The 21,620-nt window shown below is 50.2% G+C and overlaps 1 protein-coding gene and 2 long non-coding RNA genes across 13 annotated transcripts in view; 1 reads left to right on the top strand and 2 right to left on the bottom strand.

Moving 5' to 3' along the window:
• KLHL12 (kelch like family member 12) overlaps positions 1-19,569 on the top strand; it is a 24,539-nt gene extending 4,970 nt beyond the window's left edge. For 8 of the 11 annotated variants that reach the window (XM_081487434.1, XM_081487428.1, XM_081487427.1 and 5 more), the window contains exons 3-12: positions 3,068-3,221; positions 4,218-4,435; positions 8,269-8,418; positions 9,355-9,469; positions 15,858-15,964; positions 16,753-16,948; positions 17,377-17,535; positions 17,848-17,946; positions 18,624-18,810; positions 19,088-19,569. In XM_081487434.1, coding sequence (XP_081343560.1) covers positions 3,068-3,221; positions 4,218-4,435; positions 8,269-8,418; positions 9,355-9,469; positions 15,858-15,964; positions 16,753-16,948; positions 17,377-17,535; positions 17,848-17,946; positions 18,624-18,810; positions 19,088-19,214 — 1,512 coding nt within the window. In that variant the 3' untranslated portion in view covers positions 19,215-19,569. Of the gene's footprint in view, positions 1-3,067; positions 3,222-4,217; positions 4,436-8,268; positions 8,419-9,354; positions 9,470-15,857; positions 15,965-16,752; positions 16,949-17,376; positions 17,536-17,847; positions 17,981-18,585; positions 18,841-19,048 lie in introns of all 11 variants that reach the window. The other 3 variants (XM_081487425.1, XM_081487431.1, XM_081487429.1) reach the window with 2 other exon arrangements.
• LOC145505438 (uncharacterized) lies at positions 11,530-21,620 on the bottom strand. The gene is made up of 3 exons (XR_014053042.1): positions 21,539-21,620; positions 13,791-14,031; positions 11,530-12,761 (listed from the first exon to the last, which is right to left on the bottom strand). It is a non-coding gene; the product is annotated as an uncharacterized LOC145505438 (long non-coding RNA).
• On the bottom strand, positions 15,337-21,480 carry LOC145505440 (uncharacterized). Its single transcript, XR_014053044.1, has 2 exons — positions 21,173-21,480; positions 15,337-17,256 (listed from the first exon to the last, which is right to left on the bottom strand). It is a non-coding gene; the product is annotated as an uncharacterized LOC145505440 (long non-coding RNA).

The following is a 21,620-nucleotide window of genomic DNA, read 5'->3' as shown; positions in this document are numbered from 1 at the left end:
AAGTTCTTAGTCAACTCATTTACATATTTAAACTTTGGCTGATGGGAATATAGTTTACTGACTAAGAAACTCCTGACATGAATGTACTTATATATTTCTGTTCGTAAATACTTACAGTTAGTAAAATATTTTTCCAAAATAATGTACAGGTGACATTTTTTGTTTTTTGGGATTTATTTTATTCTTGGCTTTGGTAGAGAATACTTTTTGATTATTATTCTGGACTGATGAAGGAATCAAAGTTCAGAAAGATGTTTAGTTTATAATGGACATGCACTGGAGTTTTGTAAATAATTGAAATTTCTAAACTAAGATTAAGATCTAGTAAAACTTTCATAAGGTAACCAGTTTTCAGATAGTTACTATCCTGTAAAGCTGAAGATTTCCACCCTTACACAAGCCATTTTCTATGATTATCTGGCCTCAACTATACTGATAACCCCAAGGATATAGTCTAGACTAAATGTACCACCAGTAATTCAGTTAAGCCAAAAGAGAATCAACCCAGTATTTGAGGAAGTATCAGACAATCCAGTCATCTTCAGTGGTACAGTGGAACGCCCGCAGGTGGCCAGCGTGCAGGCTCAGGACAGGTGGGGCAGAGCTGACTCATGCTGGAGGGTCTGCAGCCGGACTCGGCCACGTTCATGTTTCATCTGAGAAGCCCGTGGACACCAGTGGCATGCTCATGGAGCTTCTGGTTCTATTCCATGTCTGTATTTGTTTTGATATGAGAGCAGCATATTATTCACAAGTAAAATTGATATTGTCGGAAGGTGTCACCTCTGTGTGCTCTTGGGTTACACATCAGTTCAGTCGCTCAGTCGTGTCCGACTCTTTGCAACCCCATGAATCGCAGCACACCAGGCCTCCCTGTCCATCACCAACTCCCGAAGTCCACCCAAACCCATGTCCATCGAGTCGGTGATGCCATCCAGCCATCTCATCCTCTGTCGTCCCCTTCTCCTCCTGCCCCCAATCCTTCCCAGCATCAGGCACTTTTCCAATGAGTCAACTCTTTGCATGAGGTGGCCAAAGTATTGGAGTTTCAGCTTCAACATCAGTCCTTCCAATGAACACCCAGGACTGAGACCCTTTAGGATGGACTGGCTGGATCTCCTTGCAGTCCAAGGGACTCTCCAAGAGTCTTCTCCAAAACCACAATTCAAAAGCATCAATTCTTCTGCGCTCAGCTTTCTTTATAGTCCAACTCTCACATCCATACATGACCACTGGAAAAACCATAGCCTTGACTAGACGGACCTTTGTTGGCAAAGTAATGTCTCTGCTTTTAAATATGCTATCTAGGTTGGTCATAACCTTCCTTCCAAGGAGTAAGCGTCTTTTAATTTCATGGCTGCAATCACCATCAGCAGTGATTTTGGAGCCCAAAAAAATAAAGTCTGACACTTTCCACTGTGTCCCCATCTATTTCCCATGAAGTGATGGGACCAGCTGCCATGATCTTAGTTTTCTGAATGTTGAGCTTTAAGCCAACTTTTTCACTCTCCTCTTTCACTTTCATCAAGAGGCTCTTTAGTTCTTCTTCACGTCCTGCCATAAGGATGGTGTCATCTGCATATCTGAGGTTATTGATGTTTCTCCCAGCAATCTTGATTCCAGCTTGTGTTTCTTCCAACCCAGCGTTTCTTATGATGTACTCTGCATATAAGTTAAATAAGCAGGGTGACAATATACAGCCTTGACATACTCCTTTTCCTATTTGGAACCAGCTGTTGTTCCATGTCCAGTTCTAACTGTTGCTTCCTGACTTGCATACAGGTTTCTCAAGAGACAGGTCAGATGGTCTGGTATTCCCATCTCTTTAAGAATTTTCCACAGTTTATTGTGATCCACACAGTCAAAGGCTTTGGCATAGTCAATAAAGCAGAAATAGATGTTTTTCTGGAACTCGCTTGCTTCTTCGATGATCCAGCAGATGTTGGCAATTTGATCTCTGGTTCCTCTGCCTTTTCTAAAACCAGCTTGAACATCTGGAAGTTCACGGTGCACGTATTGCTGAAGCCTGGCTTGGAGAATTTTGAGCATTACTTGGCTAGCGTGTGAGATGAGTGCAATTGTGCAGTAGTTCGAGCATTCTTTGGCATTGCCTTTCTTTGGGATTGGAATGAAAACTGACCTTTTCCAGTCCTGTGGCCACTGCTGAGTTTGCCAGATTTGCTGGCATATCGAGTGCAGCACTTTCACAGCATCACCTTTGAGGATTTGAAATAGCTCAACTGGAATTCCATCACCTCCACTAGCTTTGTTTGTAGTGATGCTTTCTAAGGCCCACTTGACTTCACATTCCAGTATGTCTGGCTCTAGGTGAGTGATCACACCATCGTGATTATCTGGGTCGTGAAGATCTTTTTTGTACAGTTCTTCTGTGTATTCTTGCCACCTCTTCTTAATATCTTCTGCTTCTGTTAGGTCCATACCATTTCTGTCCTTTATTGAGCCCATCTTTGCATGAAATGTTCCCCTTGGTATCTCTAATTTTCTTGAAGAGATCTCTAGTCTTTCCCATTCTGTTGTTTTCCTCTATTTCTTTGCATTGATCACTGAGGAAGGCTTTCTTATCTCTCCTTGCTATTCTTTGGAACTCTGCATTCAGATGGGAATATCTTTTCTTTTCTCCTTTGCTTTTCGCTTCTCTTCTTTTCCAGCTATTTGTAAGGCCTCCTCAGACAGCCATTTTGCTTTTTTGCATTTCTTTTCCATGGGGATGGTCTTGATCCCTGTCTCCTGTACAATGTCACGAACCTCTGTCCATAGTTCATGAGGCACTCTGTCTATCAGATCTAGTCCCTTAAATCTATTTGTCACTTCCACTGTATAATCATAAGGGATTTTATTTAGGTCATACCTGAATAGCTTCCTCATTTGAAAAACTGCAAATATATACTGTATTTGCTTTGCACAAATCAAAATAGACAACCTTTTTTTGTTAAAGATGTGTATGCAGTTAATATTGTTAACATCCCTTCAAGTGCTCGGATACGAGCCTCTGCCTTAAGCTTGTGGAATTGTAACCACCATGATTTCATACCCTTTTTACTTTCAGCTTTCAGAGAAGGGGAAACCGTATGTAGATATTCAAGGTTTAACTGCCTCGACCATGGAAATCCTGTTGGACTTTGTGTACACGGAGACTGTGCACGTGACGGTGGAGAACGTCCAGGAACTGCTCCCCGCAGCCTGCCTGCTGCAGCTGAAAGGTACGAGCGCTGAAGGCGTTCCTCCCACAGCGGCCTGGGGACGTGTAAAATCATGATATGAACTTAGTCGTGAGAGTGAGGGGGACAGTGGGCCTCGGGTTTGATGCCCGTGGCTGAGAAGCTGAGATTTTAATCGCAGTGTAGAGGAGCCTTCAGGTGTAGGTCTCTGGCTGTTTACCAAAGAGAACATGTGCTTTCTGTTTGTAAAAATAGGCAGGAGGGGCTAGTAGAGGCCTTTCCGTCCGTCTGTGTGCACAGCCGTCCTGTAGGTGGTCGTAAGACACAGTTACAAGTCATTCCTCCATAGAAGGGAGCTACAGCAGGTGCCCGCTGTAGAGAGACCACTCACATGGACCCTTTAACTTTCTGAACAGTATAAATTGTCCATTAAACATTTGAATTGACACACAAAAGTGAAGGCGTACGGTTTTCACAGGACTGGAAGTGGTCCCCTTCCAGGTGCCCACCTGCTCTAACCTCCAGATCGGTTTCTGTTATTTTCAGTGTTTAGAACATGAGTGAAGCAGCGCAAGGCCTTTGCATCAGTGCACAGCTCTGAAACACACGTTACACTCGGAGCTTTTCAGTTAGAGAAACAGGAGATTGTTATCAGTCCCTCCTGTTTTTCCTTCATTGGAGTCTTTCAGTAAGTTCTCATGTGGGGTAGGAATTAGGTGCATGGTGCTGAATGACCGTTGGTTTTATAGCCTGACACGCAGGAGTTTCGCAGGCGTGTCTGTCTCGTCGTGGCAGCGTCCATAATCACAGTTTGTCCTGTGTTTGTCTTACGGCTGCAGCACACATTTATAAAGGCCTTGCTGAAGGCTGCATAGCACACAAGACAGAAATAGAATTTGAATGCCCAAAGGATGAAATGTCTAAACTGATTCTTAGGCATTGAGCCAGGGTCCCTCGGATCCCACTCGGAGAGGTTGTGGCCCAGGGACTGAGGCCCGTCCCCCGCCAAGCGTCCTCATGACCCCTGTCTTTGTCTAGGCGTGAAGCAGGCCTGCTGCGAGTTCCTGGAAAGCCAGCTGGACCCTTCCAACTGCCTGGGCATCCGGGACTTCGCTGAGACTCACAACTGTGTTGACCTGATGCAGGCAGCTGAGGTTTTCAGCCAGAAGCATTTTCCTGAAGTGGTGCAGCATGAAGAGTTCATCCTTCTCAGCCGAGGAGAGGTGGAGAAGCTCATCAAGTGCGATGAGATCCAGGTACCTCGCTGGCCTGGCATCAGCTCTCTCCAGGACTGGGCCAGAGACCAGAAAGCAAGATGAAGCGACTGTGCTTCTGTAGCAGGGCTTTGAGTCAGGTGTCTGCATTAGCTCCAAGGTTCCAGCATGTGTCCCTGAAATTATATGCCAGACATATTTGCATGTTTATGGGGGGGGGGTTCACTTCTTCCTCGCAATCTGTGATCCCAGTGGTTAAGAATCACTATTAAACAGTATGGAATAAGCAGAAATGGGAAGGTAAGTAGATTTTTGTAGAACACGTCTCTGTTGCCCATTCACTTCTTTTGAAACGTACTGAGAATGTCTCCCATGCAGCAGTCGTGCGCTGGATGCTGGGGAGCCGAGAGTGAGGAAGGCACAGTCTTGTTTTCAGGGAATTCACAGTGTCGTAGTGGAGACAAACGAAAGGACACAAGTGATGACAGAGTGTCGGGAGAATCACGAGCCTGTTCAAAGTGAGGAAGAAGAAAGAAGGATAAACCTTCTGGGTCTAGAGGAGATGGTAGAGGAAGTAGATCAATAAGGACCAAACGGAAAGTTGGAGAGTCCCTGGAGCGCAGTGGTCAGCACCTCTGGGTGTGGAGGCTCTGCTGGCCGCGTGCGGCAGCGGTGGTGTCCCGCCGGCCTGTGCCCCGCGTCCAGGGACGCGGCCCCGCAGGGAGAAGCCTGGTGGCTGCGTGTAGGTCTGTAGCTCGGCAGGGACTGCGAGCGCGTGCAGCAGGGCGGTCGTGTCGCTGAGGCCGGCGTCCATCTTGGCCACCCAGCCTTCCCGTTAGGAGCTTCTGGGAGCACCACGCAGAGCCCCGTCCTTGGCGAGGAGCCTGTCTGGGGTCTTTGCTTCCCCCGCTGAGGACACAGCGATGCTCAGGGAGGGTCCTCGAGGAAAGCTGAGAGTTCTCTCTCTCTCTCTCTCTCCTCAGATAACAATGAAAAATGACTTTAGATGACTGGATTCCAGACGTTCATGGCACCTTAGTATAAACAAGAGGTATTAATATATTGAAAAGAAAGTTTGACTGATCCTCTTAAGTGCTAGAAAAGGAATTTGTTGCTTAAAGTCTGTAATATATTTTGTAAGGAAATGGTTACTCCCTGGTTTGTTTTGTTACAACTAGGATTTTCATGTAATAACAAGTCTTCAGTGTATCTCTTATCAGCGTTTACCCAACTTTGTGTTGACACCTCTGCCAGGTGACTTTTCTGAAGGAACTCGATTGGGGCACGTCCACACCCTTGTTTCTGACTAGAGGAGTGACGTCCAGTCTGACGTGTGGTTCACGTCTGCCCAAGACGCTGCTCCTGCAAAGGCTTCGGGTCCGAGTGTCTGTGACCTTCTGTTCTCACCTGTTCTTGCCCGTGGGGCATGGGGGGAGCTGGGTCCTCGCAAGGGACGCCAGACCCGTGGTAGAAGGGGCCCCGAAGACGTAAACTTTGCTGCGAACGAACACTCATAAAGTAACCCAACTCCTGGTTCATTTATCAAGTATTTATTGAGTTCTCCCTGTGTGCCCAGAGCAGTTCTGGGCTGGGGATCCTGTTATGGACAAAATAGACAAAAAGCCTGTACCCTGGGGTTTCCATTCTCATGGTACCATTCTTGGCATTTTAAAATGTTATTTAATTCTCAGAACCGACTCCAGTTTTCCAAGATGAGTCATCACCCACACACAGCTCAAGGGGCAGGACTCTGCCGCTGTCGCCTCCAGATGGTTCTCTTAACCATGGAACGGGGAACTGGCCGCCTCTTAGTTTGTTTCTGCTTGACTGAATCAGGAAGCCTTCATTTTAAAACAGTGGAGACTGAATAAAACTGGATGGAGCAGGGAGGGCAGTGAACTAACCCTTCAGAAGCCAGGATTAACTCTTCTGTACCCTCTTCCTCAAGTATCTAGCAAGAATGGCCTTTGCTTTTTTCAGCAAATGACATTTTTTTCTCCTTCATATGCCAGCCAGAAGCAGAAACCAGATGTCTGACCCTGTTGCTAACTGATGCTTCCTCTGGACCATATAAAACAATAGCACTTGAAACAACAGAGGCAGCATGTCATGTTGTTTAAAACAACATGGGCTTCAGAGTCACGCTGGAGTTTGGTTTTGGCTGAGTGGCGTGTGTTCCTAACTACCGATCTTCAGATTCCTCTCCCATAAAATGCAGAAACTAGTTGTACTTAGTACATAGGGCTGTTCTAATGTCGGCTGATACATAAAAATTCTTTGTGAAAATTTATTGCAGAGAAATTTTCTCTATAGTGAAGCATTAATGTTGGGGATTTCCTCTCTCGGTTTAGCTGTTTCTCTGCAATGCTAGTTTATTGCGTCTTGAGTACGATCAAGGATCTCTGCTTATGATGGAAAAACCCCGTTTTCAATGGATGTATCTCATTGAAACCTAGAATGTGTCAGACTCCAGCACTCCAGCTGTTCAGAGCTATCAGCCTGTCCTTGCCAAAGCTGAAGTTCGTTTAAAAATCGCAGCCACTCTTCACGCTCCCCTGTGTCCGGTCCATTGGCAGACTGGGCTTGCTTGACCCCTGTAAGCTCAGTATGCAGAGCCTGTCAGCACCGCCATCGTCTCGGCCTCGCCGCCTCCTGCCTCTCGGGCCCAGGGTAGCCCCTGACTGGGCTCCCGGCACGGCACACAGCCTTCTAAGCCATCCTCCCATGGTCGCCAGAGTAACCTTGACGAAACATCTGTGTGGTCCCATCGCTCACCTGCTTGACGCCTTTTCACGGTTTGGAGGAAAATCCAGTCTTCTGGAGCTGGGTTTGCTTCTCCAGCTTGACCTTTCCCGTCGCCTCCCTCACTCATCCCGCCCCACCAGGCTCTGCCGTTTCCCAAGCTGTCCAGTAGAATGTTCTGTGAAGATGGAAAGGCCCTGTGTCTGTGCTGTCCAGTTCACTGGCCCCAAGCACTGGTGGCTTTGAGCACTTGTGAAGTGCAGCCAGTGGGACTGAGAGGCTGAGTTTGTTTTTCCTAGCTGCAGGATCCCAGTTCCCAGACCAGGGATCGAACCCAGCTCCCAGCAGGTGAAACTGGGAGCTAACCATTGGACTGCCGGGGAGTTCCTGAAGCTGGCTCTTAGTTGTAGCCTCACTTGGATGAGTGTAGGCGTCAGCGGCGCGTGGGGCTCGTGGCCGCTGTGTTGGACAGTGTGGTCGCAGGGCTCCTCCAGGCGCAGGCCTGGCCCTCGGGCGTCGGTCTGAAGAGTCCCGGTGTTCACTGTTCCTAGTGCTTATCCAGGGACAAGGTTTCATATCCCGCCTGTCACATGTAGCTCAGGCCTCAGTTCCCCAAAAGATTAATTATATGTATCATCTCAAATTGCATGGTACCTAGTACAGCGTAGTCACTCAAATGCTAATTGATGATGCTTTGAAGACTTCGCATTCCTTGCGATGTTGTAAGGGAAGTTCCTGCTCACAGGCCTGGCCGAGGAGTTGGGGAGCAAGGCTGGACCTCCTTAAACACACCTGTGAATAAATGTGTCCTGAGACCCAGTTTTGAATAGGGCAGCAGATTTCCCCCTTCACCTGCTAAAGTTTCAGAAATGACCAGAAAAAAATTCAGGAATGGAGAAAATTCTGAATTAAAAGCTGATTTGTCACTGATGGTCTATTAGATACCCTCTCTCTTAGATGTTTTTCACCCATTCTGAGTATAACTCTTCTCATGATCTTAGCAAATTGTGTCTGAAATGGTTGTTTCCCCAAGAGCCTGACTATTTCTGGGGGATGGGAGTTACTGGGGGGACAGGGGGAGGGGAACGGAAGGCGGCTCCAGAGCACCCCCACAACGCGCCCCGCGCTTGCAGGTGGATTCTGAAGAGCCCGTCTTCGAGGCTGTGATCAACTGGGTGAAGCACGCCAAGAAGGAGCGGGAGGGGTCCTTGCCGGAGCTGCTGCAGTACGTCCGGATGCCCCTACTGACCCCCCGCTACATCACAGACGTCATAGACACTGAGGTGAGTCGCCGGGACAGAGGCATCTCTGCAGCTTCATGTCCTGCACCCAGAACTGGTCCCCTTAGAGGCACGAGCATCCCCGGGAGCCGGTCCTGGTCTGCCCAGGACGTGCACTGTGCGGGGGTCTGCAGGCGGTCTCTGGGCAAGTCGGGCTCCCGGCAGAAGTGAAAGTCTGTGGCTTAATTTAATTTTGCGCTTTGTTGTCTTTTTGTTGTACAAGTCCCTCATTATTTTGCATAGCAGTATTGGATGATAAATTTTGTCCCTTTCTCCATTTAAAAAAATTGTTCCAAAAAAAATTCATTCCGTGAGAGAGGACATAGGTAAACCTATGACTGATTCATGTAAAGCAATTATCCTTCAATTAAAAATAAATACATTTTTTAAAATGCAAGGCAAAAAAAAAAAATTTGTTTCAAATTGCCTTGGAAAAGACACTTTCCTTATCAAGTCTCTCTATTCTTGACCTCTGGAAAGGTCAACTTGAAAGGAGTTTGATGCGTTTAACATCAACTTGGGTCATGGCCATGTTTGTTTACAAGCCTTTCTTCAGCCTCAGTTCCCTGTGGGGCGTTTCCTGACTTTCTCCACAAGTGTTACCGGGACCACCCTGGGGACCACCCTGGAGACCACCAGTCTATGAAGTGTGGGTGTGGGTGAGGCTGGCCCAGCCCGTCTCTGAAAGTTCATCACAGACACGCCTTCCCAGTCGTTCGCATTAGGGGGGTTGCCAGCTGCTTACTGTCATCTCTCAACCTTTTCTCGTACGCGTAACTTCTTCCTTACGGTCCATTCACATACCCTCCCCTACCTTTGAACCATGTGACGTCTATTCAAAACAAACCTTGTTGAAATCATTTCTGGGAACCCACGGCCTAATCCCCGCCGGCAGCCCTCCTGCAGCACCTGTGGCTCACTCTCCTCCTGCTGTTTCAGCCTTTCATCCGCTGCAGTTTGCAGTGCAGGGACCTCGTTGATGAAGCCAAGAAGTTTCACCTGAGGCCTGAGCTGCGCACTCAGATGCAGGGGCCCCGGACGAGGGCGCGGCTAGGTAAGCTGCTGTCTCGTGTTAGCTGTGTCATCTTCGGCAAGCCCTTCTACCCTGACCTTGCTTTCCTAGAAACCAAGGGTATTGTCCCTTCTCGTTCACATGACTGTTGGAGGGCAGATGAGACACAGGGAGGGAAAGCACTTTGTAAAGGACAGTGTTAGGCCGCGTAAGTTCCGGTTGTATCTCAGCGTATCTGGGGCCTGTGGCTTCGAGCTCTCAGATGCCATGTAGTCAGTGGTTGCTGCCCCGCGCCTCCCTCCTCCATGTGCCACGTGGAGAGGAGGCGGGGAGGAAGCCGCGCGAGGAGGGGCAGGGCGGCCGGGAGGTGGGAGGCGGTGCCCGAGCCAGACAGGCGGGGCTCACCCCCCAGATTACCACGCACCCCGGGTGTGAACTTGGGCAGGAAACTTAACCTCTGTGGGTCCATCACCTCGTCTGTAAAACGGGGGTCACACAGCTCCAACCTCGCAGGCTGCGGTGAAAGGGAGTACGTGCCGCCTCCAGAGGCCGGCTCCTCAGCCGACAGGCCTGGGCTCAGGTCCCAGCAGCCGCCGGCTGTCCTGTGGTCCTAGGCAGGGCGTCCGCTGGCCTGCGCTGATGCTTCTGCCTCTGAAAGGAGGACGCCGGGGCCTTCTCATGCTGGTTGTCGCGGAGGCCAGATGAGATTGCGCGTGTGAGATGCCGACGCTCCATCTGGTGCGCGGGCTGTGCTCACGTGTGACCCCGCTTCCCTTTCGCGGTCCCAGGAGCCTAAGCATCTGGCAGGTTACAAACTACTCTGTGTGCATGAGGTGGTGTTTGCTGTTGTTATTTCCTGCTTTTACTCTTATCTGACTGTGGCCTCATGGGTGCTGAGGTATTAATTGATGATTGAGCCTTTCATTCATAGATACAGGTAGAGTGCCATTTCTAACGGCAGAATTAATAGGTCTATAGACATTTTAGAAGTAAAGACAAGCAAAAAGTAAACGAGTCATCTGTAATTCCACCACGCAAAGATACTGCTTTTTGTTTTGTTTTTAAAAGGATGCCGTTCTGTTAATCCCTGGAGATGACAGAATGTGACCTGTGTCTCATGTTATATACAAAGATTTATAATCAGCATGAGATACATGGAAAAAATATAAAAAGAAAATTTTTGGAAAAGATTGAAGGACCAAGTGTGAAAAATCATGAAAATATTAGAAGAAATTATAGGAAAATATTTGTGTAACTTCTGGGTGGCCTTGTTTTCTATTTTTATGATAAATGTACGTGACATAAAATTTACCATCTCACCGTCTTGTGTACATTTCAGTTGTGTTAAATACCTTCACACAGCTGTACAACCCACGTCCAGAACGCTTTTCACCTTACAGAACTGAAATTCTGTATCCATGAGACAGCAGGCTCCTTTCCCTCTGTCCCCTTTTAACTAAACTAGGAAAACTTAGAGCCCTTCATGGTTACTTGACTGCATCAGGGTGGTTGGTTTTTGTTTTTTTTAATTGATGGCAAAAGGCAAAGACATAGACTGGTGGACTGGGACAAAATACACTCAATATGTGTGACAAAAGGTTAGTATTTCTACTATAAAAAGAACCCGTGTAGCAACAGGAAAAAGAGCAGTGACCGGGTAGAACGGGGCGCGGGGAGCAGCCAGGTAGCCCCTAGCGTGCCTTGTGAGAGGGAGGGCCGGGCGGCCGAGAGACGCCCCACGCGGAGGTGTGTCCCTCCTCGGGAGTGCGGCCTGTAGGAGCAGCGTACAGACGTGAGCACCCGAGAGTCAAGACACGTGCCTAAGAATGTTTACCACAGATCGCTGATACCGAGAGAAAAATTGAGTACAACCTGCACGCGAAGTCAAGGGGAATGACTGGTTGACTGAATCACAGCACAGCTGTACCATGGAATGTCAGGAAACTGCTAAAAGGCGTTGAGTCAGATTCACTGACTTAATCGTGTACACTGAGTGGGGGAAGAGAGCGGCAAGGCTCTTCTAGGCGTATGTGTTCACCTGAGCATAGGAAACGGTATGTATACAGGATAAACACTGACCCTTAATAAAGTGAGACTGCAGGGGGTATTAACTACTATTGCTTTATTTACATACCTCTTTGTTATTACCATACGCTTGTGGTTACACAGAAAATAACAAATAAGTATTCTCTAAATACCGGCTGAGCCAGTGAGGTGGCGGAAGGAACCTGGCACTCGGAGACAGGACGTCCGGCTTTGGTTTCTGCTCTCAGTTCCGTCACTTACTCGGGTAACTCGCAGTCTGAACCCAGACGGTCCTCAGCATCTCTGGATTACCAGCACTGCACATCAGAGGAGTTAAGTCAGTAACTAGAGTTCTTTCCAGCACAGAAGATACGTTTCTTTTTTGTAGAGCCAGCAGTGCCCCAGCCAGTTCATAATTGCTTGTTAGGTGGAGCTACAGTGACACTCCATGTGAACCAGCAAGCCCAAAGGTTGTTTGGAGTTTGAGTTCTGCCCTTGTCTGAACAGGCGGCAGAAAACTTCTGGGGCTCAAGGAACTTGCTTGTTGTCCTGACCTGGAGGGCTAAGAATGCGATCCTACACGCCCTCATGGTGCTGAGGTCATTTTTTCAGAAGTCCTAGGAAGCAAATAATAAAAATTTTCCCAGCTAGGTTCTTAACTTAGCATCGCTGTGTTTTCATCTTAGGATGAACTGTGCCGGCCATCCTGTGCTCTGCCGTGCCGTTCAGGGAGGCTGCTGAGCCTGTCACCAGGGTGATGGCTCTTCTGCGCACGGCATAGGGAAGGGAACTGCTCAGCTGAGTCAGAGCAGCATGCCACGTACTACCCGTGGGGATTTTGTTTTCCTTATTAACCTCACCCGCTACTCTCACCAAAGGTGTCATGGGAATTGCAGCTCCTGCCTCGCTGGCCCCTTTCCTCTGCAGATGGAAACGCAGGTCCTGGACGCGTTCTTGGCAGTCCTGCGGCCCGTCTGCTCTGTCCTCCAGCAGCACCCCAGGGCCTGGACGCGCCCCCGGAAACAGCAGTGACCAGGCCCTGCCATGAGGCCTGCACATACTTCCTGTCAGGTTCAGACACTCTTGCCTCCTCGTAAACACGGGAGCCCAGCTTGACAAGGCCCCGTTGGTTGGCAGAGAGCTAGCAGGCTCCTCTGCTCAGCCCTTTCCCGGGTCTTCTTCACAGTAGGCAGACTGCTGGAGTGGTCCCAGTTCAGGGTCCGAAGACAGTGAGACCCTTGGGAACTGTTCTGAGGGAGGAAGACTTCCAGGCACAAAGCAACAGAAGAAATTGAAAAGGCCAGTGTTGCTGATCAAATAAAAATCATGTACAACATTATAACATAAATTAGGAAAATAAATTCACTACAGCCACAGCAAAGGGTTAAAGTCATTTGTAAAGAACTAAAAGAAAAAAAAAATGCACATAAGACAAAACCACTAGAGACTTGAGTACCTGGTTCACAGGTGGGGGGTCCTGTTCAACACAAGGGGAGAGACTCAGCCTGATTACCAGTCAAGTCTTGCTAATGGTAAATAATACAATAAATACAATTTCTTGCCTACCAAAGTATCAGTAAAAAGCAATATGCGGTGCTACAGAAAGTAGAATGGACTGGCACCTTTACAGTGTCGGTGGGAATGTAATTTGTTTCACCCTCAGTATATTACGGATCAAAAGATTCTTTAAGGTTCATGTTCTTCACTAGGCAGTGCTCTCATTTCCGTGGTAAAGAAACTGGGTCTCATGTTCACGGATGTTTATCACAGGATGTATGTGATTATTGATAACCCAATTACCAGTGCCTGAAATGCCTAAAATAGTAAAATCATGTATTAAAGGATTTTCTTAATATCTTGAGAAAATGAAATGAAAACAGGATGTGCTATGATATGGTCCCACTTCTGTTGTATAGATATTTAGAAACAGAATCAGAAGGAGATAATCTTATGTTTTATGGAATTAATCTTGTGTCTTAGTGGAATTACAGATAACTTTTTTTCATAATGCTTTTATTTTCAAGTTTTTTAACAGTGAAAATGTGCTTTATATATTACATGTTTTATAATCACAAGACATAAAATTTTTATATCTTTTTAACCAAAGGGTGGGTCATATGCAAGTAAGGATGACAGTCATACCCGCTCTTGAGTTGTTTTTTAAACTTTTTAAAAGGAAATCATCTTTGTGACACGAAAAGCTACACAGGCTAAACAGACATCAGTATTGCCTAAAGTTATGTTTTCAATGTTAAAACCCTGGCCTTCTTATCAAAAGCTCTGCCGGCACTGACATGACCTCCAGCTGCAGTGGGGAAGTGGGTCACTTAACACTCACTTGGCAGACAGGCTTCCAGCACGGAGGCTCTTTCAGGGACAGTCATGGGCAGAGGGGTTGGGGCGCCAGTGGTCTCTGTGCCCGGGTGCTCAGAGCCCTGAACTGCTGAGCGACTCCTGTGCGCGCTGTCCACACTCCTCTGTGACCGGGCTAATCGGGAGCCTTCACTGGAAGACCTCCTGCCTGCCGGCGGGTCCTCTGGATGTTCAAGTTACAGCTTCAATCCGTGGACTCTGTTTTACTGTGTGAAGCACAGAAAAGCCCCTCAGCTGTGGGTGTGTGCGCTCAGTTACCCCTCAGGTGTCATCATGGCCTCACCACCCGTGCTCACGTCAGAGGGAGAGAAGAGCTGGGGGGAGAAGGGGGTAAATGGGAGAAAGGGCTGCCACGGCAGGCCTGGCCCCCAGCTCGGAGGAGCGTAAACGTAAAATTAGCATCTTGCGAAAGGACCCTGTGTTCAAATGCTTTGTTTGCGAAAAGGAAGTGACTGCTCGCCTTGGAGTAGTGCCCACCTGCTTTACTCGGCAGGTACACAGGGAGGGGCCCTCTCAGGAGAGGAGGCTAAAATCCGTGGCTTACGCGCGGGCTGTTAAGGAAAATAGCAAACGTGTAAAAACAGAATAATCAAAGGATTCCCCCATACCTGTCACCCAGTTTCAACAATTACTGACTTGTAGCCTGTCTTATTTTGAAGCAAATCCCAGACAGGATAAAATTCCATCCATGTTATATTATGCTTTTGTGTGTGTCTCTGAAAGATGAAACATACAACCAATTACTTATCTTCATCAGATGTAAGTACACGTTCACATTTCCTCAGTTTTCCCATGCTTTGTTTTTGTTTTTGAACCCTTCAGCTGCTCCCGTCAGGACCCCGACAAGGCACACGTGTTGCCCTGGGTTCGTAGCTCTCTCCGGTCTCTGTGAGATCCACGGGCTTGTCCCTCCGCTTTGGTTTTCCTCTGCAGTTTATTTGTTGAGTTTCCCACGATCGAGATTTTTTTGACTACGCCCCAGTAGTCTCATTTAACATTTTCTGTCCCCCGTGTCTCCGGTAAACTGGTGGTTAAACTAGACTTGATCAGTCGTGATAAACTTTAAGATTCTGCTTCGGTTTTGTGGCACAGGCTCTCCACAGGCAATGGCGGCGTGCTTCCCGCTGAGCGGTATGGGCGAGCTCCCCTGCCGGTCGTGGCAGCTGGGACTTCACTGGGGGCTTGTCTGTATTTCCTGTCCGTTTGCTCTTTCCAGTCCCGGTCAGCTAAGTGCCCTCCTGAATGTCCTGAAATGCCCAGCTAACTTCTCTCCAGTAGAGCAGCTACACAGGATTTTCTCACAAGAAATATTATCGGAATATTATCCAGATAAGTCCCTAAGGGAAAGGGGAAGACACAAAAGCTATCAAAATGCCTTGTTTGGGAAGTTAGTAGAGAAAAAGACTCCCTTTAAAAGCCTAGCCTTATGGTCGGTTACCTGGCAGTTTTGATGAATTAATAGGACACGTGGTCGTGAAGTTGGCTAGTTTGGAAAAACGAAAGTCATGGAAAAGATTTTTAAATTTATTATTTGGTTCCTAAGCCACATCTCTCAAGGTGAGGAGAACATTCTTTGCCATCACAAAGAACTCCCGTTTTGAGTTTTACAGGGTGAGAAAGGCAGGGAGCTCCTCCAGCCTGCCCTTAGAGGCTGTTGTGGACTCAGCTGGAATCGTATAGATGGGCTGATAGGGTGTAGGCTGTGTTCAAGCTTCTCCCATGGACAGAGGAGCCTCACAGCTACAGTCATGGGGTCACAAAGACTCCGACACAACTGAGCCCACACTCAGCGTGGTCAGGCCTGCCTTCTAGGGTTTTAATGTTGTCCAGAGATTCACGTTTCAGAGATTCAGGTTCTCGGGAAGAACCAGTTTCCTGTTAGGCAGCCTTAATGAAGGATCTCCGGTTTCAGATGGCTCCTCCGGGCCGCATGGGACCAGACGTGCTAGTGCTGTTTCCACTGCTCCCTCCCTGTGGGCGGTCAGCCAGCAGCGAAGGAAAAACGGCCTCTCTCCTTCTCGCTTGTCCACAGGAGCCAACGAAGTGCTCCTGGTGGTCGGGGGCTTCGGAAGCCAGCAGTCTCCCATCGACGTGGTGGAGAAGTACGACCCCAAGACGCAGGAGTGGAGCTTTTTGCCAGTAAGTGGTGATGGAACCAGGCCTGGGGAAAGAGCTTAAATGTCCACAGGCCCTGACTCCAGGTGGTGACGAGCCCAGCCCTCAGAGCGGAAAGGCCTGGTCATGCGTGTTCCTGACAAGTCAGTTACAGGAGTTCGTTGTAGACTAACGCTGCTTCAGGAGTACTCACGGCCCTGTGTCTGGTTACACTCAGCGGCTGCCACCATTCCCACGCCTTCCCGGACCACCCGTGCGACTTGCAGGGTGCCCACTCCTGCCCTGTTAACCTGAGCACAGCGTTCCACTGAACACTGTGCTGGACTGAGCTGGAGTCCTGTGGGACCCGGGAGTTCATGTCTCCTGCGCAGTTCCCATTTCAGTGCCAGATGCACAGTGGTAACCGTGAGAAACGGGGGAATCTTTTGGTCATTTCTCCTGACCTTTCAGGTCACTGGATCCTGGCTCTTAGGGAGCAGTGCGCTAGTCTCTTCCTGCTTCACGGAAGGATATGGGTCTTTAGCACGGTGCTTATGGAATAGGGAGGAATCGGATACTGGATGAGGGAAGGACGGTAGATCCTCTGGAAGCCTTAGAAAGAGACGTACAGAAGGCGTTCATCGGTAAGAGCATCACTGAGCAAGAGGTTTTCATCCAGTGAGCAGGCAGCTGATAAACCTCTGCTCAGAGGGCTTCACGGCCGCAGGCAAAGCAGCAAGGTGCGGAGAGAAACCCAGGAAGGACCACAGAGGTGAGGCCTAAGACTTGCCTGGCTAAAGTGACAAAGGTGCCTCCTCTCCCCTGCAACCTAGAGCATTACTCGGAAGAGACGCTACGTGGCCTCGGTGTCCCTTCACGACCGGATCTACGTGATTGGCGGTTATGACGGCCGCTCCCGCCTCAGCTCCGTGGAGTGTCTGGACTACGCAGCAGAGGAGGATGGGGTCTGGTATTCTGTGGCGCCGATGAACGTCCGGCGCGGCCTGGCTGGAGCCACCACCCTGGGAGGTAGGCTAGTGCACAGGGCAGCGTGTGCATTTTGGGGTGGCTGGATCGGGGTTCACACCTCCATGAAGTGTGGAGGCTCCTGGCAGGGTCGGTCATGCCTTCCTGCTCTCGGAAACACTCCCAGCTGTCTCAGTGCCCGCACTGGAGTCGGTAACTCAAGTTCCGGTGTGCCGAGGGGGCAGCTGGCGCTAGCTTTAGTTTTGCAGACTCCCACCTAGGGAATGTTTCTGAAGATTCCATCTTACCCTGTTCTTCTCACATGTCTTGACTGTGCTGTCCTCTTTAAGAAAGACTTAACTGATTTATCCCTTTAAAAAAAACAAACCATTGTTTTTGGCTCCAGGCATTTGGAAGAGTTGTGGGAGATTTGTAGAGAAGGAGAAATATCTCACACTCTTAACAGTCTGTGACTCCTTCATTCTGAGCAGATATGATCTATGTCTCTGGGGGCTTTGATGGAAGCAGGCGCCACACCAGTATGGAGCGCTATGACCCGAACATTGACCAGTGGAGCATGCTGGGCGACATGCAGACGGCCCGGGAAGGTGCCGGCCTCGTAGTGGCCAGCGGGGTGATCTACTGTCTAGGTGCGCAGGGTCTGGGACGGGGTGGGGGACAGGACGACTGACGGGCAGCAGCCTCGGGGTGGGATCCCTTTTACCAGAATTGGTTCATAGGCTCCTCCCCCTTAAACCCTGGTCTGTCCTCATATATTTTTCAGTAACTGGTATTCCCCTTTTCGTGAGAGCAGCAGACAGGGCGCTGTCAGATTTCTCTTTGGAACCCTTGAGGGAGAGCTGGGACTAAGAGGATCAGTTGAAGCATTCGAGAAAGGCAGGCTGGGTGTGGGCATCAGGGCTGACCATTCTTTCTGAAATGGTTCCTGCTCTGTCTTTCAGGAGGATATGACGGCTTGAATATCTTAAACTCAGTTGAGAAGTATGACCCCCATACGGGACACTGGACTAACGTCACACCGATGGCCACCAAGCGCTCCGGTAAGACCGGTCAGGGCCCTTCTCCACGGCGCCTGTTTGCTGTGAATACAGTGGCGATAGAGACAGCCCAGACTCGCTCTAGGTCAGGGCCCTTCTCCGCGGTGCCTGTTTGCTGTGAATACAGTGGCGATAGAGACAGCCCAGACTCTCTCTAGGTCAGGGCCCTTCTCCGCAGTGCCTGTTTGCTGTGAATACAGTGGCGATAGAGACAGCCCAGACTCGCTCTAGCTTGGTGAGAGCGATGCCTCCTTGCCTTGCTTGCTTTTTTGCACCTGAGTCCCTCCCTGCTTCCTAGCCTCCAGCCCAGCTCTGTGCAGTGGCAGGGGCTGCCTGAAGGGGTGTGCACGTGCAGGAGTGGGGGCGGGGGTCTTCCTGAGCCCTCAGGCTGGGGTAGGGGAAGGCACCCATCACAACCCCTCTCCTCTCTGTTTCCCTCTTTTTTCCACTCCCTTCTCTCATGATGAGGGTTGGGCTCTGAGTTAATGAAAGCAAGATGACAGCCAGTCAAAGAGGGTTACAGGCAGGTGACCTGTGCAGGACTAGATCCTCCAGGCTGTCTGGCCCTGGCCCGTCCGTCGGCCACTCTGGGGTTCACCGAGCTGTCAGTGAGTGTTTTGTTTCTAGGGTTCAGATCCTCAGCTCAGCAGCCTTCATCTGCTGTGCCCTTTCCTCCCCAGGCGCAGGGGTAGCCCTGCTGAATGACCATATTTATGTGGTGGGGGGATTCGATGGTACAGCCCACCTTTCTTCTGTGGAAGCCTACAACATTCGCACCGACTCCTGGACAACGGTCACGAGTATGACCACCCCGCGGTGCTATGTCGGGGCCACGGTGCTTCGGGGGAGACTTTATGCAATTGCAGGGTGAGGGTTAAATCTGGCATCCAGGGCTATGTGATCTGATCCACGTGTGGGGTGGAAACCGGGTTTGGTTCCGGAGAGAGATGGCCCCATGGCAATCTTAATGTGGGGCCGTGCGGGAGAGGGGCCGTGTGGGGAGGAGCCTGTGGGAGGGGCGTGGGCGGGACCTGAGGGGGAGGGCGGGGCTGTGGGCGGAGCCTGTTGGGCCGAGGGCGGGGCCTGTGGGGAGGGGCCGGTTGAGGTGCGCCTTTCTCCCTCACTGCTGCCCCTTCTCCCTCAGCTATGACGGGAACTCCCTGCTGAGCAGCATTGAGTGCTATGACCCCATCATCGACAGCTGGGAGGTCGTGACCTCCATGGGAACTCAGCGATGCGACGCCGGCGTGTGTGTTCTCCGAGAGAAGTGACCCGGCGAAGAGACAGTTTGCAGAGAACCCAGGGTCCTTTCCGGAGTGTGTTTCTCAGTGCGGGGAGGGGATTACAGGCTCGGTGCCGCCGCTCAGACTGCGCTTATTTGACACGCCCTGGCGCTGGGGGTGTCCCCAAGAAGGGTGGGCAGCAGACACTCGCGGGAGGAGGCCAAACCCTGCGTGGGTGTGATCGGCCGCGGGGGCACTTGGTCCTCGCCTTTAACTTAGTGTGTGCTCCGGAGAATTAAGGTGAATATGAACTCCAGGGTGTGGGCAGTATCCAGCCTCGATGGTTGGAAGGGTACCACCTCTCTTGGTTTTCCAAGAATAAATCTCTCCTAGTCTGCAGGTAGCAGGGGCAACACAGTTCTGTTCTGCAGGAAAAAGAGGGAAGAGCCCTGTCAAAACCTCGGGGGCCTCGGGAGTGGGGGAACTGGGTGTCCAGTGCAGGACCGGAGCTGGATGCGGTGGGGTGTGAGGGAACTGCAACACGTGGAAGGCCGAGGGGGCGTGTTACTTGGGGGTCTTTCCTGGGCCCTAGAGACAGAATAGCAGAGCCAGCACGTGTTAGCTGGGCAGCAGTGGAGGAAAAGTGGTCCTTCTGTGTGCCTGGGACAAACAGAAGTTCCTGTGACTTCACCATTGCCCTCCCTGCCGCCGCGCCTGTATCCCAGGAAGGTTTTCTTCTGTTGAATCAAGGACTGCTTTCTCCACTGTTTATAGGGGGAGGGGAGGAGCAGGGGTGGCAGCCGCCTAGTTCAGCCACCTGATGACTCCCTCATTCTTGTAAGGGCATACTTCTGCTAAGGAGTCGTATTTACTGCTGTGTTTTGTACATGTTGTCCTTTCTTATTAGAACACCCCTTCCCTGTCTTTAGACTGGATCTTACTCATGCCAGGACAGAATAATCAATCACAACCAAAATCCATTTGTTAGTTTCAGTACCTCCTGTCCTTCTGAACAACTGAGGCTCCCCCTGTGCCGTGCAGTGACATCCCTGCTGTGGGACTTGGGAGTGTGGGGACAACATGGTCACCTAAACAAGGATTCGCTTTCCTTTTGCTCTGAAATTCCTTTTTTTCCTCTTTCCCTGAGTTGTATTGACCTAAAGTTCATTTTGTTTGTATTTTTTTAAGAAAATATTAAAAAAAAAAAAAAAAAGTTTCAAATGCCTGTAAGAGTCTGTGCCAAACCAGCACCATCTTGCAGACATTTCAGAGGACAAGGCATAGGGATCCTCTATAGGTCCTGTCTCTTCAGCCCGTTCCCCTGTGCCACTAACTCTGCTGTGTCTGTTAGATAGCTGAGAGGTCTCTGGAGACTCATTAGCACGAGGTTATCCAAATGGCATATTCACGGCCTCCCCTCACACTTGGACTTGACTCAGAAACCACAGGGAACAAAGCAGAGACCATCTTGGGCTGGTTTTGTACCCGCTTGAATTTTAGGGTTTTAGTCGCCCCAGTCCTTTTCCCATTTCCCTCGATTTTATGCCACGTGACACAAATAGCTATACGGAAGGCTTGCAAAATTGCAAAAATCCTGATATTCCCAGAGCAAAGGGAAGGGGGAGCCAAAGAGGTTCAGGAAAGAGGCCTGCCAGCCTTTCCCTAGCAGAGGGATTGTGCCCGCTGATAAGACCAAGCTGTGACAGTTGTCTCATTCTCTCAGGGAAGGAGAGGGGAGGCAGAAGAGTGGGGGTGAAGAGCTGATGGCCCCAGGCTATCTTCACCGCTGACATTGGAGAATATTGTAGTATATTCTATAATTGCTCAGCAAAGGCTGACTTAATGAAGGACAGAGAGGAGAAGAAAGACATGCCGACCGGGGTGGTTGGGTAGACGAGACGTTCGTCACCTGACTTGGCTCCCCTTCCTATTCCGCTTCCCCTGCCACCTCGGGAAGACCGCGCCCGCCACACCACAGCCAGTAAGCTAGACGTCTTCAGACTAACCGGGGAGAAGGCGAAACGGGAACGACCCAGAGCAGTGGCTGCAGGCCATGCCTGGATCCCAGGCCCCGGAAGGTAGCCCTTCCGACCGTACCCCCATAGGGAAGCGCTTCAACACCGAGTCTTGCCCCGTAGTGCGTGGTCAGTGCGACCCGGACAGAGCAGCATCTGCAGCTTCCAGACACCGGTTTCCGCCCCAGAGGGCAGGTGCGCGGCCGCTACTGCGGCTGAGATTTGCTCTGAGACCGGGACGTCCCCGCCGCTCCCGAGACGAAGCGCACACCCGGACCGGCCCAGCTTCCATCCGGTGTGAGGGAGGCCCAGCGCCCAGGTGAGCCCAGGCACGCCCCGTCACGCCCCAGGACACACCTGTCACAAAGCCCCGTCGACCCCAGCCGCCCGGCCGGGAAGGTCCGCGCCTGCGCAGTGGCGTCCGGCGACGGGAGGCCGC

This window comes from Giraffa tippelskirchi, chromosome 5 (genome assembly GCF_054371585.1).
Source record: "Giraffa tippelskirchi isolate mGirTip1 chromosome 5, T2T-mGirTip1v1.2.pri, whole genome shotgun sequence".
Taxonomy (NCBI): domain Eukaryota; kingdom Metazoa; phylum Chordata; class Mammalia; order Artiodactyla; family Giraffidae; genus Giraffa; species Giraffa tippelskirchi.
This window is presented reverse-complemented; position numbering and strand designations above follow the sequence as displayed.